The sequence below is a fragment of the Phytophthora cinnamomi genome (genome assembly GCF_018691715.1).
Source record: "Phytophthora cinnamomi strain GKB4 chromosome Unknown Contig15, whole genome shotgun sequence".
Taxonomy (NCBI): Eukaryota; Oomycota; class Peronosporomycetes; order Peronosporales; family Peronosporaceae; genus Phytophthora; species Phytophthora cinnamomi.
Genome location: NW_027150948.1, coordinates 1279000 through 1296941, shown reverse-complemented (window position 1 = coordinate 1296941; position 17942 = coordinate 1279000). Strand labels below are relative to the sequence as shown.

Below are 17942 nucleotides of genomic sequence, written 5' to 3'. Positions count from 1 at the left end.
CAGTTATACTGATTGTATTTGTCCGGTGTAAATAAACAGAACCAAATTTGCACATCACATTGCTGTTCCTGGCGTAACGGCTCTCTGACTCGGTTGTTCGCAAGCTGAGCACGCCTTCATTTACGAATTTCCTTCGCACGACAAGCACACCACCGACAGCAACGACAGCAACAATGCGGCTTTCCGTTTTTCTCGCTCTCGTGATTGCCACCTTCGTCATGGTCACCAGCGCCGTGCGCGCTGCTATTCCTGAATCAGAGCGCAATCTTCGTGCTCAGCAAGTTACTGGCCTGACTGGAAAGGCCGATGACATCGCCGCAAATTTCCTTCAGACGTTGCGGAAGGACGCGATGCTATCCAAGGCTGAGAAGTTTAAGGAGGCTGGAAGGTTGAAAAAGGCTGAGGCTTATACGAATACTGCTGGGGCCATTTCCAGGCTCAACAAGGGGCAAAAGGCGCAGCTTGCGGAGATGGTCAAGGCGAACAAGGCGCAGATTGCGGCGATGGCCCAAATGGCCGAGAAGGAACCGGAGAAGCTTGCGAAGGTGGTTGCGGAGGTTGCCCAGAAGGACCCCAAGAAGTGGTCCAAAATGAAAAAGACTCTTTATAGTCTGCTTGGAGTAACGGTCGGTGGAACCATCATCTACGCAGCTTACCAGTATGGCAAGGCCAACGGTGCAACTACTACGGCGGCATAAGCAACGGGAAACTTGTGAGTGCATTTTGCACAGTGATGGCATGGCTACTATAGTGTTGGGTAGCTGTCATACTATCTCTGCTAAAATAAAGCTTGCGTAACAAAATATCTCGAGAGCTTCGCGTCGTTCTTTTGTCAGGTGCTGATAGTGTTTGCGGCTTTGGAAGCAGGGCCCGCGCAATTTTTTTCCAGGGCTCCGCACTCCAACGGTCGGCACTTAGCTTCTCGTTCACGCCGCCTCTGCAGTATTTCTTGAAACAAAGATACGATTTCGTATAAGATCAGCAACCACTTTACTACTACGTAGCACTACGTAGTAGGTAGTAGCAGTACCAAAAATTTCCCCGTCAATTTCGCTCTGTCTTGTGCAAGAGTTCACCTAAGGGAATTTGCCAATTTAGTGCACTTTTCAAAGGGCATCAGTCAAGGCGCGATAGCCGAAAGTCTACTGTGAGTTTCAGTGTGCAATATGCATGCCCAGACAGGTGTTTGTTTACTCTCTTTCACAGATTAATTCTGGTATGGAGAGGCTCTTATTGGGTAGTTTGGATGGACTGTAGTGAATGGCCTATTTCCTGCTGATTGCCAGTTTAGTGCTCCTTTTTATCTTAGTATTTGTATGAACCAGCATTTCTCAAACTGGGACAGTGTTTCTTTCGTTCAGTGGTTAGGTAACCTATAATACTCGATAAAAACGCAAACACATCAGTATTGAAAGGATATGTATCTTGGAAATAATTTGTCATTTCGACAGTGCTGACAGCTCAGTCGGTTAACGCCGCTGGCTTAATGAGGGCCCTACGGGGAGCATGGTTGTCGCGGGTTCGAGTCCCCTCGGACACGTTAATTCTCCGCACTGTTATAAAGGTATGATTATCTGCTCATCTGTGTGTGCAATTGACTTACAGTAACTAACATTGATTTGCCTGTCTGTCTTATCTCTTGACTAAACTTCAAACAGCGATTGCTCGGGTGCGCCTGGAGCATTTTCAACCTCCGTATGAACCGGTGTCAGTCGGGAACCTTTTTTGCCGTGCCTTTCGAGGTTTTGCTTGTAGGTTCTCTAGTAGTTCACGGGTTAGCAATCGTCCACCAACTGTCGCTGTCTTCCGCTTCCTGCCTTTCGTGCGTGGTGGTGGGAGGACGAGAAGCTGTTGTTGGACGGTTTTCTTCACGTGAAGCCAAGCGGCTTGCTTAATCGACGCCGGCGCCGCTTCATAAAGCGCCTGTACCAGCCGCTACCAGCGCCAGTGCCGGTAGTCATCTCAGCTATCGTGCTGGCCTTGGCAATGATTTCCCCACGTTTGGCCGGCTTCCCGATAAGCTGTCGCCCCATTATCCACTCACAAAGGTTTTGCTCTGCCTCAGCTGTCAGGCGTGGTTGAGGGCCACGTCACTGAGACTCCATCGATTCGTCTTTCTTGCGCTTGCCTACCCACTTAATTAGCTTTCGGTAGAGTTTAGCTTGCTTTTGGTGTAGTCTCCGCGCTTCTTGGTCATGATTCTCGGGGCGAGGTCAATTTGGTAGTGATAGTCAAATAGTTAAGCTCATGCCACTAGTACTAACTGCAAAAGCAGACGAGACAAATCGGGTGGTCGAGAGTTAGCCAACAGGAGCTGTATACATAATGGCAGGTTTTACGGTTTCAAATATTTCATCCAGTAATATACCAGAGCTCGTAGGGTTTTGGCGTGATTGGTCGTTTCTATTAGTGCACTAATATGCTTCTAGTGCACTAAAGTGGCAGATTCCCTTACTTATTTCCTGTTGATTCCTTCGTTGTCAGCGAACGCTGCGAAAGTATCAGACACACGGGCCTTCGAAGACCTCGGAACATGGAGATTTAATAGTTTTCAAAGTTTGCCACCTGATGAAGCGACAACGACCGATTTATCAGTGAATCAGGGTCGATTTTACAGTGTTGAAGGAGGTACCTCGCTTTGCTTGCCCATGCAGCACGTGCTTGTTTGATGACTCGCACATGGTAACTTCAGCAACGTTACCCCAATCAGACTTCAACGGTGGCAACATCAACAGCGGTCCTATGCAGGCAAGACCGGACAATCCCAGTTGATTTACGGCCCGTTACTCAAAGTGCTGTGCGTCACTCGATGCTGCTTCATTTTCACCCGAGCAAGTCTAAGTTTCGATTTTGTCGACCTACGCACACTCCCTGTACTTGACAGCATCCAAGCGGTATGCATAACGTCGGTGTCGCACTAGCGCTGGCGCCAGCGCTGGCCGCGGTGTGCCTCGCCGATAATCTCGACAAGTACGGTGTGTTCACCCCCAAGAAGATCGCGCTGGGCTCCACTCCGTCCATGGACGGACAAACCTACTCTGGTGGCTTCACGCTGACATCGGACGAACCGCTGGCCACGCTCGACTACGACTATGAAGTGGCGGGCCTACCGTACTTCGTGGTCTCCTCCATCTCCAATGGAACCGTGGACGTCGAAATCAAGTACTCGGAGCAGTTCCCAGCGCTTTCACTCAACTACTCGGATGGTCCCTCGCAGTTCACCACGTCCATCGCCAACTCGCGTCGCGTTGGGACCCACCGCTTCACGGAAAGCGATGTCGGGGCAACGATCACCTCCGTGCTCAGTCAGCCCGGTGAACGTTGGCAATCGTTGCGTCTGCTCACTGGCGGCTCTGTCACCTTCGAGGCAGTCGTCGATCGACGTGATCGACGACCTCACTACTCTGCCTGGCAAATTCTCGAGCTTGAATGCCAAGTACGACGAGGTCTGGAAGTTGGGTGCTCGTGCCGTCATCGCTGCTTGCCTGGATGCCAATAGCCAGCTGCCGTCCTGGAGCTCGTCCGAGGAGAACGGTACATTTGTACCTGACACGCGTCCCGGTATCTCCTACAAGACGTGGAACCTAACCAACTCCGTGCTCAACTTCGAGTCGCAGATTATCCGCGGTGGGGCAGACTACACCATCGCGTACGATCTGACAGGCAACCGTGATGGAATTCAGATCCACCTTGCCTCCGAGTACCCCAGCGCTACGACGTACGCTAACACGAACACCACACTCTCCCCGCCAACACTGCAACCCTAGCATGGGGTTACGATTTTGCCAACGCCACGAGCATGACGAGCTATATCCTTGGCCAGTACGACGTGTCGCTCATCGTGAAGGAGAACGTATGGTACCCCGTTGAGATCCGCGTGAATTCGACGGCCGGTAACATCCTTTTCTCGGTCGACGGGCAGCAAGTGTTCGACATTGTGCTGACTGAAATGGGCTTCACGGATGACCAACTCTCGTTTTACGGTTGGGCGTCTCGCGGTGAGGGTGCGATTGGCTTTGGTGGTTGGCAGGACCAGGCTTCCTACGTGCGAAACGTGACGGTCACCAGTCTGACCGATTCGTCCGAAGTGCCCCGATGACGGATGAGAGCGTGGTCGTGCCCGAGTTTGGTGGCCAGAGTAACCCCTACGGCGCGTGCCTGGATGACGCCAAGCGCGATCGATACATTTGGCTGGGCAATTTCTACCACACGACGCGCATCATGGGCGTGGCCAACTCGAAGCCCCAGCAGGTCACTGGCACGTGGGAGTTTTTGTTCGAGTACCAAGCCGACTACGGTCAGCTTCCGGGCTTCGTCCCCATTTCGTATCAATCGCCGATGCCCACTCCAGAGATCTTCCATTACAACGCTTGCACGAGCGGCGCCAGCTACTACTTCCCGGACTATGTGATTCTCGGACTCATTGGGTTGGAATCTTACATGGACTACTGCGACGGTGTTGCCTTCGTCGAAGCTCACTGGGAAGAGTTTACGCGTGCCATGACGTGGCTTGTGGGCTGCCAAGGGAGCAACGGGTTTACTGATCTTACGCCGTACACATTGGTTTTCCTCGGGGCTGGAGCCGGTATGGCTGTAAATGCTGCCGCTGTTCAGTGCCTCGATGGCATGGCCAGGGTGGCCCGCGCTGTGGGTGACTGAGAGTCCGCGAACGCGTGGGTCGACACTGCTGCCAGCGTGAAGACTGCCATCAACGACCTGCTCTGGAATGATACGCTGGGCAACTACGCCTTGGATGTGTCAACGCCTGAGGTGTACGGCGTCTCGGCCATTGCGTTTGCTCTCACGTCGGGCGTAGCAAACGAAACTCAATTCAAGCTGCGTGGAAGGTCTGGAGGGTCTGCGTCAAGGCCCTGGCTACCTTGACTCGAGCACCACAGGCAATACCACTGAAATATCGCCGAACACGAACGGGTTCTTGCTTGATGCACTGCTGCAGCACGGCTACACCGACCAGGCTGTCTTCTTGCTGGACAACCTCTGGGACGCCATGATCTCGAACGAGTCGTACCGCACTGGTGCTAGTTGGGAGTACGTCGCGCAGCCACTGGAGCCCGGCATCGACTTTTTCACTTCTCTGAGCCATCCTTGGGGCGGTGCACCTACCTACGCATTGACCAACTACATTGTTGGCATTCGTCCGGTGGAGTTCGGGTTCCGCCGCTGGATCGTGAATCCGCTGGTGACGGGCCTGAATGTGACCAGCGCCAGCGCGACGGTGAGCACTCCGCACGGAGATTGTCGGCTGCTTGGGAGCTTGTCGACAGTCAGCTCAGCGTGACTATCACTGCCCCTGTGGCACGGACGGCACATTCGAAGTCGCTCAGCCCAGCTCGCCCTCGGGTGTATATGAGGAGCACCTCGTTGGTACTGGCGAAGCTACGTCATTCGCCGTTCAGCTGTAAGTAGGGCACACGCCGATTTTGAAGTGTGAATGAGCATTTCTCGTAGGTTAGCCCCGTGTGGTGAGTGTCTGTGACGAGCACCTTGGTGTGCTAACGAGACGGCAGTTCATGTGTCCCTGGCCTAAGGGGACTGATTGATTAGAAGTACGGACTGAGTATATTTATAGGTTGGTACAGATTTGGCCTGCATACAAATCCGAAGTTCCCTATAGTTTATCCTATATAAAATGTATCGGTTCTATTGGGTCACTACTCAGGGGAGTGACCTATTGTAGCCATCCCTGCATAGTGCCAGGGTCACTATTCCATGTAACCCCGTACATCCTCCCCCATTTAAATTCGATCATACTGACCAATCAGAGCGAGGGTACGGTGGCGGCTCACATTTCACTCGCACAGTCGAAATCCATCGACAACGGCGCGAGCTCTTGCGCCCCAGAAAGCAACTGGCGCATCGCTGAGCAAGCCCCACGGTCTCCACGTCGACCGGAAGCATGCCTCCCAAGCGCAGCTCGCGCGGTGCGAAACCACCTTCGAAACCCCGGGCCGAGAGGCTGAACGCCAAGAAGGTCACAGCCAAGAACGAGTCGGCCGCGCTGAAGGAGGCCACGGGCGCGGCCTCCAAGGAGGTGAGCTCTTCGAGCAGTTCTACGGAGGATTCGCACGGCGAACATGCGTCTCGCAAGTCGCCGATTGTAACGGGGTTACACGCACAAGTGGCTGCAGCCACTTGTGAATTTAACAGATAGGTTATCTGTTAAAAGTTTTGAATACTTCCTCACCTTGGTGTAAGACACACCAATGGATACATTGAAGTGGACCACCACAAAGAGTGGTTCACACATACCCAAAGATCCTATTGGTAGAAAGCAGCATCTTTCTACCAATCAGAGACATGCATATTAGCGGGGCTCTGACAGCCAGCCGCTGTCAACCCTTTCATAGATGATAAACAATTTTTAGCAGATTTTAGAGGAAGATCAATTTACAAGCAATACAGTTCTCATTTTACCTAATCTAAGTCACTTGGAGTCCTATGTTACTTAACTTATATTTGTGTATTCAAATATAACTAACCTAAGTAATTACTAAGTACTTACGCTTCCTCATACACGTTGCGCAACGTGTAAGCTAAAGTAGTGAGTCAAGTTAGACCCACTACACCTGGTAGCACTTTGTAGTCCGTCCAACGACCGACTGCTTGACGTTTGTACGCGGTGTACGAACGCGGAGCCGAGAACCACATGAGCACGGAGGTGCCCATGGAGAGCTCCAACACGCCTGCAACGCATGTTGCACGCGCTGACTGCCCCCACCTGTCTGACCCAGAGTGGGAGGCCCTCCAACGACTGTCAACAGTCATTGGAGAAGCGGCGATAGCCACGATGCTGCGTACGCTATCACCGACGGAGCAACATGGTGTTGCTCTGGGGTTCATCATGAAGGAGCAGCGTGATGTTGCTTCCTCAGTGACGGCGTCGTCAGGGACGACACCGCGTGCTCAACCATTAAAGTTGAGCGTAAGCAATTACGTGGGAAGAGAGGGCGAGCCTCTCCTCCGATGGCTTGTCGAACTCGACACAGCCATAGCGGCTCGACGCATCGTCGACCCGCTGTCGAAGGTCGCGTTCGCCATGTCCTGCCTTGGCGGACGCGCAAGGAGTTGGGCGTATGGACGCCGACTCTCCGATCCTACGTGCTTCAGCACGTACGAAGTGTTCAAAGAGGAGCTCAAACAAGCGTTTGAGCCCCCGCAAAACGAGTTCCGGTCGAGGGCGGAGTTCCTCGACCTTCAGCAGGGTAAGCATGACGTCCATGCTTACGCGCAGCGCGCACGATACTTGGTATCAAATATCGTGACTAACCCGATTGACGAGGCGACCAAGGTCGTCACGTTCATGAAAGGACTTAGAGATGGGCCCGTGAAGACCTATCTCTTCCGAGAGCACCCGAGTACTCTCGAAGCTGCAATCACTCTTGCCATGCAAGAAGAGTTTAGCCTGCGGCAGGCTAAACTCCATGTAAACGTACCGAGGCCGCAACCGCGCCCGGTAACGAGGACGGGAGGTCCGGAGCCAATGGACCTCTCGAACGCAACAACTGCTGGTTACCAGCAGCAGGGAGGTAACGTGCGATGCTTCCGTTGCGGAAGGATCGGTCACTTTGCACGGGAGTGCACAGCTCCCATGCCCCCTGGAGGTGGCCGTCGTGGCGATGCTAGGCATCGCCGCGGACCAACAAAAAACGCGAACATCCAGTAGGCGCGGGGCGCCCTACTGGTAATGCAGTCGCGCGTGCCGACATCGGGCACGCGACACTGAGGACTGCAGCCCCCAGTGAGACCAGCTCTCACTGCAAGAAACAAGATGACAGGCCAAACCTAGTCATCTTGAAGGTTTACTCGAAGAGAGCGAGTGACTCTCTTCGAGCTTTGGTGGATTCAGGCGCGTCGAACAACTTTGTTCGACTACGAAGCCTGCCGAGACTTGACTTCGAGGAGGTAGATACACCTCGAAGTCTTCTGGAGGTACGACTGGCAACAGGTGCCATCGTGAAGACCGAGAAGCGCGTCGTGAACGTGCGCTTCTCGTACAAACAACGAGTGTTTGTCGAACACTTTATCGTCCTGGACCTGGACGATAAGTTCGACGTAGTAATGGGCATGCCGTGACTTGCACGGCATGATCCGGTGTTAGACTGGAAGAAGCGCACGCTCGTGCGCTTCGGACGCGACAGCGGAACAGAGAGCGATGGCCCTGTTACCGCAGCGCGCGCACCAGCAGGTGCGCGCGGCTCACCAGTCGAGACAGCGCTTAATGCTGCTGTCCCGGAGTGCCCAGGAAGTGCGCGAGGGCGCGCACAAGTGAAACCCGCGTCGGCAATGCTGCCGACGTCGGAAGAAAAAGATGTGTTGGTTCCGGGAACCAACACCCACGTTCAAGCGTGTAAGGGACAGTCCCTGACCCGAAGCGGTCAGGTCGACGACGACGCGTCGGCTCCGGGAGCCGACGCACCCTCGGTCAGGAGGGGCTCCGCCAATGGATGGCGTCGAGGTGACGAAGGCGTGTCAACTCCGGGAGTTGACGCTGCAAACAGTGCGGACGGTTGCAAACGTACCGCACTGACGCAATTTGCATGCTGTCGTGCAGCCGGGCTGCACGACGAAGCGCCATGCGATCAAGCCGGGCTTGATATCGCGCGCCCGCATACAGGGTCTGCTGGCGAAAGGACACATTACCGTGCCGCCGGGCTGCACGAAGGAAAATGCGGTCAAGCCGGGCTTGATACCGCGCGCCCGCGGACAGGGTCCGCCGGCGAACAACTGTCCACGGCCGGGCCTGGACCAGAAGAACAACTGTGCGGAGCCGGGCTCCGCACAACAAGAAGACGGCGCAAGCGGAAAACGCTGCGCAAGTCTCGGTCCGGGACCGAGACGCAACAAGAGCAGTCTGCTGGGCAGACTGCGGCGGTGACGCCGAATGTCAAGACGCGAAGCGTCTTGACGCGCACCGATACTGGATTCCAGTATCGTGAGATGGAACTCGCTAGTCCTCCGACGATGGCGTCGGAGTTGACTTCGCTTCCAGCCATGAGCTGGAAGCGCTTCACGCGCGACTTGCACGATGGACGCATCGAGCAAGTCTGCGTTCTTTCGGACAGCGAAAGAACGAAGAGCGAGAGCGAAGAGCTGAGGCAGCTCTTCATGGGAAGTACCACTGAGAGTGAAGACACTCTCAGTGCGAAGACGAAGCGAGAGCGCTTCGAGCAACAAAGTTGGGACTCGCTGAAGTCGAGTCCCTATTACGAACGGTTGAGGGAGTACAAAGACGTACTCCCGGAAGAGATTCCTGCGGAGCTTCCGCAGGATAAGGGCATTCAGCACGAGATTGATCTCGTGCCGGGCACGAAGTACTGTGTCACGCGGCAGTGGCCACTGCCGCAGGAGCAAGTAAAAGCAATCGACGACTTCTTTGAAAGTCGTCGCAAAGCAGGACAAGTGCGGGAATCAAAGTCCCCGCACAGTGCTCCGACGTTCTGTGTCAAAAAGCCACAGGGCGGATGGCGCATCGTTCATGCCTACAACAAGCTGAACGATGCGACGGTACCGGCGCAGACGCCGATACCGCGAAAAGATGTTATCATCGATTCGATGGCCGGGAGCACCGTTTACAGTGCTCTCGACTTGCGAGATGGATTTTATCAAATCCTAATGCGTGAGAGCGATATCCCTCTCACGGCAGTGAGCACACCAAGCGGCATGCTCTGGGAGTGGCTAGTAATGCCACAGGGCTTAAGAATGCCCCTGCGACTTTCAACACGTGCGTGACGCACTTGTTGCGCTCGGTGCGCGACTTCGCACCGAGTTACTTCGACGATGTGTTCATCCACAGCCGGGCTGTGGACGGGAAGACCGACATTGAGATGCACAGGGTGCATCTCCGGAAGCTACTTGAGCTTATGCGAAAGCATAAGCTCTACGCGAACCTGAAGAAGCGTATCTTCGGGGCGAGCGAGATACCCGTCCTCGGGTGTCTCGTAGGGAAGAATGGTGTTCGCCCTGACCCAGAAAAGGTCAGAGTGGTTAACTAATGGCCAACGCCTTCAAGTGTCAAGGAACTGAGGCAGTTCCTTGGCTTGGCCACGTACTTGTGCAAGTACGTGGAGGATTACGCGGGCAAGATCCGCCCGCTGTCACAGCTTCTTAAGAAAGAAGCTGTGTGGAATTGGAAACCCGATTGCCAAAAGGCATTCGATGCAGTCAAGCGGGGCTTGACTGAGGCGCCGATCTTGGCAGTGGCTGACCAAGATCGCCCATTTCACGTAGTGTGTGACGCATCCGATTTCGCGATCGGATGCGCGTTGATGCAGCACGATCACGAGGGCCGTGATCGTGTCGTCTACTACCAATCACGTCAGCTGAAGCCAGCTGAGCGCAACTATCCGGTGCATGACAAGGAACTCCTTGCCATGAAGTATGCACTCGCAAAGTTCCGAGTGTATTTGCTTGGGAGTAGACCATTTGTGGTCTACACCGACCATGCATCACTGCGCACCGCAGTGAAGTCGCCACACATATCACAAAGAATGGCGAGATGGCTCTCATTCTTTGCGGAGTATAACTTCCGGGTCGAATACAAACCCGGAAGATTGAACGTGGTGGCCGACGCGTTATCACGTCGGCCGGACTATGCAGAAGCTGTTGACGTCAATGCCATTGACGCCATGCGATCGAGCAAACCCACATCATCTCTCTTGGATGATGTGAAGGCCGCGTACGCGCACGACGCGGACGCGAAGCTCTTGCTGGCCTATGGCACAGCGCCTTCTGACAAGTCCCGTCAGAAGCTGCCCAAGCACCTTCGAGCGCGTGCACACCGCTTTCGTGTGCACGACGGACTGCTGCTTTACAATGCAGTCGACGACAACGCGGATCGCGTTGTCGTGCCAAATGACCATGACCTGCGACTCAGGATCATGTACGAGTATCATGATGCCCCGACTGCGGGACATCTCGGACGTGAGAAGACTTACGTCCTTCTCACGCGCGATTTCTACTGGCACCACCAGTATAAGTGGGTGCGCAAGTACATCCGTGCTTGCGAGGTATGCCAACGCGTAAAGCCTGCGCCATTCGCGCAGGCTCCACTGCAATCACTACCGACTCCGTCGGAGTGTTGGAAGTCCATGTCTTTGGACTTCATCTTTGGTCTTCCCCCGGATAGCGGAGGGAACACCGGTGTTGTGGTCTTTGTAGACCGCTTCAGCAAGATGGTACATCTTGCTGCGGTGCCAGCAGAGGTGACCGCGAAGCAGACGGCCCGTCTGTTCGTCGACATGGTGTTCAAACACCATGGCATGCCGTCCGACATCGTGTCGGACAGAGACCCGCGCTTCACAGCGCACCTGTGGCAAGAAGTGTTTACACTTCTTGGGAGCCAGCTTTCCATGTCGACTGCGGATCATCCGCAGACGGACGGTCAAACCGAGCGCGTGAATCGCGTGCTCGTCGATATGTTGAAGAGCTACGCTCACTCGTTCCAATACTGGAGCGAGTGCTTATCGATGGCACAGTTTGCCATCAACAACTCAGTGCATGCCTCGACCGGGCATACACCGTTCTACGTGAATGCCATGCGGCATCCACGCCTACCGAGTTTACTCGGAGTGATGGCTCCCACTTTAAGTGGGGGAGGATGTACGACTGCAATACAGCAGCCGCAGAAAACCGCTGACACTTGCACAGTGTCAGCTGCAACAATGGACAAACCACATGAGTCTGCGCAGGGCGCAGACTCCCCCAACAACAAGGCCAACGACCACGGGTCTGCGCAGGGCGCAGACACCGCAAAGAACCACGCAGAGGCCGGGCCTCTAGCGGAGAGCGAGCTGAATGACTTCAGCTCGGATGCAATCAGTTTCATCACCAAAAGACAAGCCGTGATTCGGTTTGTCCAAGACTAATAGCAGCTTCTGTTGATCAACAGAAGCTGAACGCAGACAATGCGGGCAGAGGCAACACAAATGAATTTAAAGTTGGTTCATTAGTTTTGTTAGCTACACAAAACCTGCCTAGACATGCAGTTTCGGATTTCGGAGCAAGCAAGCTTGCTCCGCGCTTCATCGGGCCGTTCACTGTGTTGGCACGGCACGGCAACGCATACACGCTAGACATACCGTCTAGCATGCGCCTCCATCCGACCTTTTACGTCGGACGGCTGAAGCCATACCTGCAGCACGAGCCATCTAGCTCGGCTGACCCGAAGCCTCGGCAGGAGCCGAGGCAGAAGCGGAGGACTTGGCCTCGGCGACGAGCAGCCTCTCCTCCAGCGCGCGGACGCGCTGGAGCAACCCTTCATCTGGGTCCCCAGCTCGACCTGGATATTCGAGGCGGTCTGCGAGACCGCCGCGACTTGGGCCTTCTGGTTCGCCAGCTCCTGTTTCAGGGCGGCGAACTCAGCGCCCTGCAGACGCTCCACGGCGGTCACCCGGTCGTGGAGAGGCGCATACTGATCAGCCCGGGGCTGATCATACCCGGGGCGTGTTCCCACCCCCGCCACCGCCGATCCGTGACGCCGGCGGCTCAACCCGCTGGATTGTTGAGCGGATTGTTGACCATAGTATCCCGAAAACGAACCCTCAAGGGGCTCGTTTTCGTATTCGTTGGAGAGGATTTCCTCCCCATCGAGATACATGGGAGCCGCGGAACGTCTTGCTGGAGGACGTTCCGGAAATGGTGAGGGCGTACGAGGAGCAGTACGCGCTGGCACAGCGGAAGTAACACGAGCGCTGCGATCATCGCCAGCGTCCGAACCCTCACGTGCTAAGAACTTAGCACGGAGCTCTTTGAGACTCTCGGGCACACGGAACGACGTGTACCCGTTCAGGTCGCGGTCGCTCAAGCGGACCGCGCCTGGGAAGCACTTCGTGCACTGAAAGCCCTCGGGCACAGCGCACGGCACATTTGCCTCCTCAGCAGCAACATGAAGTTGCTCCAGCTTTCCACGCTTCGAGTACGTCTCGAAGCGATCACGCGCTTGCTTAATCCGATCACGGTAAGCACTCGGCCTCTTGTTGAAGTTTTCAACAAAGGCGTTCCAGCTTTGACAAAGTGCCTGCCATTCGGGCACTTTGCTGCGAGAAGAGGTCTTCTTACTTTGAAACCATCGGAGCTCATGAAAGAGTCCGATGTAGTAATCGCGCCTTTGATGCGTTTCCGCATCAAAGTGCAGCTCAGCAGCCACAGCGTCATCTTTGATGGCGCTGCATACGTACAACGGCACCTCATTCGGAGGTACCGAGTTCCCATACCGGTCCGCGATCTCGGACGCGGACGGCATCCATGGATCGCGCGCTGCAGGTGCAGCGCGCGGAGAGCCTTGAGCTTTGACATCACGCGCTGCAGCAGCAGCGCGCGGAGTACTGAGAGCCCCAGCGGAAGCGAGTGGGGTATCACTCTCAGTACGCGAACGCTTCGAACTCGAAGCGTCCGATTCGTCCCCTTCACGCGGGCGAACGTTCTTGGCGTGAGGGTCGAGCGATTCGCTCGACACTGAGTCTTTACGCTTTGAGGGCGAGTCCTCCTCGCCCTCCATGTCTTCATCGTCGTCGTCGAAGTCGACGACGTCGCCGTACTTCGCCTTCTGGCGTTCGAAGTAGTCGTCGATGGAGAGATGACTCCCCACCGACTTTGCGGACTTCTTCTGAGGCGCGCTCATCGTTGGATGAGCGCGGATTTCTTCTCCAAACGCGGAGAATTGACGAATGGTCAATTCCGAAGATTGACGTGCGGAGACCCCGCGTGTCTAACCTTAAGGGGGGATGGTGTAACGGGGTTACACGCACAAGTGGCTGCAAGCCACTTGTGAATTTAACAGATAGGTTATCTGTTAAAAGTTTTGAATACTTCCTCACCTTGGTGTAAGACACACCAATGGATACATTGAAGTGGACCACCACAAAGAGTGGTCCACACATACCCAAAGATCCTATTGGTAGAAAGCAGCATCTTTCTACCAATCAGAGTCATGCATATTAGCGGGGCTCTGACAGCCAGCCGCTGCCAACCCTTTCATAGATGATAAACAGTTTTTAGCAGATTTTAGAGGAAGATCAATTTACAAGCAATACAGTTCTCATTTTACCTAATCTAAGTCACTTGGAGTCCTATCTTACTTAACTTATATTTGTGTATTCAAATATAACTAACCTAAGTAATTACTAAGTACTTACGGTTCCTCATACACGTTGCGCAACGTGTAAGCTAAAGTAGTGAGTCAAGTTAGACCCACTACACCGATGCTCCACCGGATGAGGGGGACAACCCCAGGTTCAGCTATGCACGGCGCAGTCCACGACGGGACTGGGATTCACCCGAGTTCAGCTGCACCAAACTCGTGTACTCCAGTGAGAGCTCACAAGAGGAGGAGGACACCTCCGAAGGCAGCGCGCAGGCCGCCAACGACAAGAAGCAGGCGGAGGGCGACGTGCCCAACGCCCCGGCTGACCCCGATGTGGCGATGCGGGCTCCAAATTCAGGGAATAGCCTCGCGGCTAGACCTCGATCTCAGACCACTCAACTCAGAATCTGAGATTAGATCTCAGATCCCAAGCTGGGTGAGGCGTGTGTCCCTCATTCTTGCAATCCCTTGACTTGGTTCTTCCTAAGGCAACGCTGTGGGCCCAGACTTGCGTCGGCCACACCAGCTGCCTCCGAACTCGACCGTTCCCAGATGCCCCCAGACGAAGCTTGCTCCTTGCTTGGAAGGCCCTTGTACGCACGTGCGAAGTCTGCTGTGCTCCGTTTTCTTGAATATAAACACGTCCACTTCACACACTCTTAGTCCACTTCTCTTCTCAGGCTCTTGGACTCTGGGCCTTAACAGCCTCCTCCTTGCTCAGCGACTCCGGCTTCGAGTCGCTTCCAGTCACGACACTTCCTCCGGCGGCTCAGACTCAGAGCCGCACAACGGTCTTCACTCGCCCCTCAGACCAGAGTGGCCCCGAGAGTTGGCTTGGTCTGAGCCTGCCTTGATCCAGGGTTCTCGCTCTGCACTCTGTGACTTCCGCGCACCACGCCTTGATGTAGGCGACACAGCGAAGCTGGGAGCCACTATCCCAGGTTATTCGCGCCACACGGATACCACTAGCAACCCCAGAAACCACTATCCCAGGTGTTGCTCTGCCGAAACCTCAGAGCGGAGCACCTTCCGCCCGAAAATATGAAGCACCGCCAGGAAACCAGCCAACCAGCAAGAAAACCCAGCAAAACCAATGTCCCGCGTGTGGAAATACAACAACGAAGGCAAACCGGGCCAAAACACGAAAAGGCTTGGTTGTTGAACTTGAATTTATTTGGAGTTAGCTGATCTTGACCGTAGAACACTCGTAGCGACTCCACTTGGCTTGCGCGCGCCGCCGGGGGCAGGGACTTGGTCTCTGTGAAGCAACACGCCCGTCGGCGCAAAACAAACTCCGCAGCTTGCGGTCTTCGGGGCAAAACAAACTCTGATTATTATCATGTACATGCACATACAAAGGGCCTATCAAATAAGGGTGCAAACATCTCCTGGGTACACCTTGAACAAGGGTGAGACACCCACTAAGCTGCTGGCTTGGCGGCGCCCGTGAATGCGCGTCACTGCTTTGGCGTCCCTCCATTGGCCTGTCTGGGTCAGTCATCACTTGATTACACTGATTACACCTGGGTGCAAATCAGTGATATCCTGATTACACCAGGATCTTGTGGCCGGGGTTGGCCGGACTTGGTCTGTCATCACCTGATTACACTGATTACTCTGGGTACAAATCAGGTGTAATCCAGATGACGCCAAGATCCTGTGGCTCCAGTTGGCCCAAATCCATAGGCGACTGGTCAGGCCGAATCTTGTGTGCCCGACATCAGGTGCCGAAAAGCCACAACGGGGCGACCCTTCAGAGCGACCCTCCAAACGGCAGCCGCCAACTCCAAAGAGCAACTACTGCAGCTCCCAGACCGGCAATGTAGCCATCGCTGTGTACTCACTTCATATGCGAGACCACGAAGTCGTACTTTAGGCTCTGCAGGCACGCTGTAGGCTCCTAGTCATGTCCTAGGCTCGGAGCGGCAGCTGTCTTTCACCAGTCTCCACTTAACCTCTCAAACACCGTGTATCCAGACCAGCCTGCGTCCACAATCACCGTGTCTCAGTTTTGGCGCGAGTTGAGGGACTGCCGGGCTGAAAACCTAAGCTGGGAGCAAAAATACGATGTTAATTCCATATCCCGGCCGTCCAACCAATTTGACATGTCTCAATTCTGGCTCGAATTCTGGGACTCTGAGGCTGGGAATCTGACCTGGGGGCAAAATTACGATGTTGATTCCACATCCCAGCTATGACACCCCAGAGCCGAGATGAAATCAGCCGCCGCACGTCACACCCTCTCCTCAGACCCCAGACTGCACATCTCAGGGTGTGGTGCACAGGCAAACCTCAGACCGAACTCCAAATCGCAAAGTCTCAGACTTTTGACATCACTCTCAGGTCTCAAAACCCCTGGCACTCCAAACTGCTAGGTCACCAATCTGGGACCTGGGGTCTGAGACTTAAGCAACCATGGGGCTCCAAATCACAGATCCAAAAGGCCAGGGCTCAGCTCTCTGCCCAGAGTCCGACTCAAGGCCTGGAACCTCAGATCTGCGGCCTCTAGAGCGAATCTCAGACCTCAGGCCCCAGACCGAATTCAAATCTCAGACCTGGGGGTCTGGGGTCGCTGCAACTCGACGTTCGCAGAGCTCAATTTCCAGATGTAGCCAGTACAACTTGAAGTCTGTACAAAACCCAGACTTGGGTCAAGAAATATCTACGTTTCAAGTGACATGTGGCCGGTACGTGATAGGGTTTGGGCTTCTGACTGATGGGCCTGGCCTAGAATTGGCTGGGACCTCGTCACACCGACACCCAGGTCGAGAAGTCGTCGAGCTACAAGACGGGTACTGAGCCCATGGCAGCTCCGCCGGTCAAGAACCTGACCCTGGCGGAAGGCCTCGCGCGCGCCCAAGCTTCCACGGCCGCCGCTGCTGTGGAGGGCGACACGCCCGGTGGAAAGAAGCGTGCTTCTTCTAAGTCGCCACCCCGCGACGACTACAGGGGTCTGTTCGATTTCTCCGAGTCTGAATAAGGGGCTGTCGACGAGCCCCGTGAGGTCTCAAAGACCCCGAAGAGCAGCAGGCGCAGTACTACAGCGCTGGCTCGGCCGCCCGTGGGAGGCAAGCAACGGCGCCGGCCACGGCTACTGTAGGCCCTCTTTCTGGCAGGGGCGCTGCGCGTCCAAAGGGCTATTATCCGCCCGATGACGGCACTGGTGCTCTACAGCTCATGGAGGAGCTCACGCCTTGTGGCCTTGTCAGCGGCTACACTTCGAGGGGCGCCTATGAGCGCGCTCTGGTTGAGACAGAACCACTCTTTGCCAGCGACATTGAAGACGCTCGGTATGTGCTCTTAGCACCACACAAGATCCCTTTGAAGGAGTTCACCAACCTTCGTAAGAAGGCGGAGGACAAGGGCGGACTCCATCCACTGTGGGGTTATCCCTGGGTCAAGCCTTCCGAGGCTATGACCTGGATTGAGGTGGAAGACCTCTTCTGGAGATACGTATCTCGCAAAGGGTATTCCGACCAGGAGTATAAAGAACTCCGTGAGGACCGCTTGCTGTCCGCTGTACTGGACTAGCGCGATTTCCGCCCACCTCGAGAGCAAACGTAAGCTCTATCCAATGATGGAGGAGCTCAAGCAACAGGCAAAAGCGAAAACTCGCAAAGAGCGTGGGCGCGGTGCGACTCCGTCTGCTACCGTGCCCCGTACGTCGACCAAGAAGCCAAGGACTACTTACGAAGCGTCCACTGCTTCTCATCCCAGATCGCAACAGCCTTTGGGCAGTCAGCCTGGAGCTGTTCAACAGGCTCCCACGAGTTTTCTGACTCTGGGTAACCCCTCCACTTCACTAGAAGTTGGCGCTTGCCGTGGAGACGCCGCTCCTGGA

General features: G+C 55.0%; 4 protein-coding genes across 4 annotated transcripts; all 4 read left to right on the top strand.

Moving 5' to 3' along the window:
- Positions 1–218: 218 nt before the first annotated feature.
- On the top strand, positions 219–698 carry IUM83_09638 (Secreted RxLR effector peptide protein; the record flags this gene model as incomplete). Its single annotated transcript, XM_067934089.1, has 1 exon — positions 219–698. The coding sequence occupies one exon, from the start codon at positions 219–221 to the stop codon at positions 696–698; it is 480 nt and encodes a 159-aa protein (XP_067797001.1).
- Positions 699–2896: 2198 nt separating this feature from the next.
- IUM83_09637 (Glycoside hydrolase) lies at positions 2897–3767 on the top strand (the record flags this gene model as incomplete). The annotated part of the gene is made up of 2 exons (XM_067934088.1): positions 2897–3277; positions 3372–3767. The coding sequence occupies 2 exons, from the start codon at positions 2897–2899 to the stop codon at positions 3765–3767; spliced, it is 777 nt and encodes a 258-aa protein (XP_067796999.1).
- Positions 3768–3799: 32 nt separating this feature from the next.
- Positions 3800–5299, top strand: IUM83_09636 (Glycoside hydrolase; the record flags this gene model as incomplete). Its single annotated transcript, XM_067934087.1, has 4 exons — positions 3800–3983; positions 4031–4613; positions 4695–4812; positions 4958–5299. The coding sequence occupies 4 exons, from the start codon at positions 3800–3802 to the stop codon at positions 5297–5299; spliced, it is 1227 nt and encodes a 408-aa protein (XP_067796998.1).
- A 618-nt stretch (positions 5300–5917) lies between these two features.
- IUM83_09635 (ATP-binding cassette (ABC) Superfamily) lies at positions 5918–17632 on the top strand (the record flags this gene model as incomplete). Its single annotated transcript, XM_067934086.1, has 3 exons — positions 5918–6052; positions 16833–17052; positions 17115–17632. 3 exons carry the CDS (start codon positions 5918–5920, stop codon positions 17630–17632), a joined length of 873 nt encoding a protein of 290 aa, XP_067797007.1.
- Between the last annotated feature and the right edge of the window lie 310 nt (positions 17633–17942).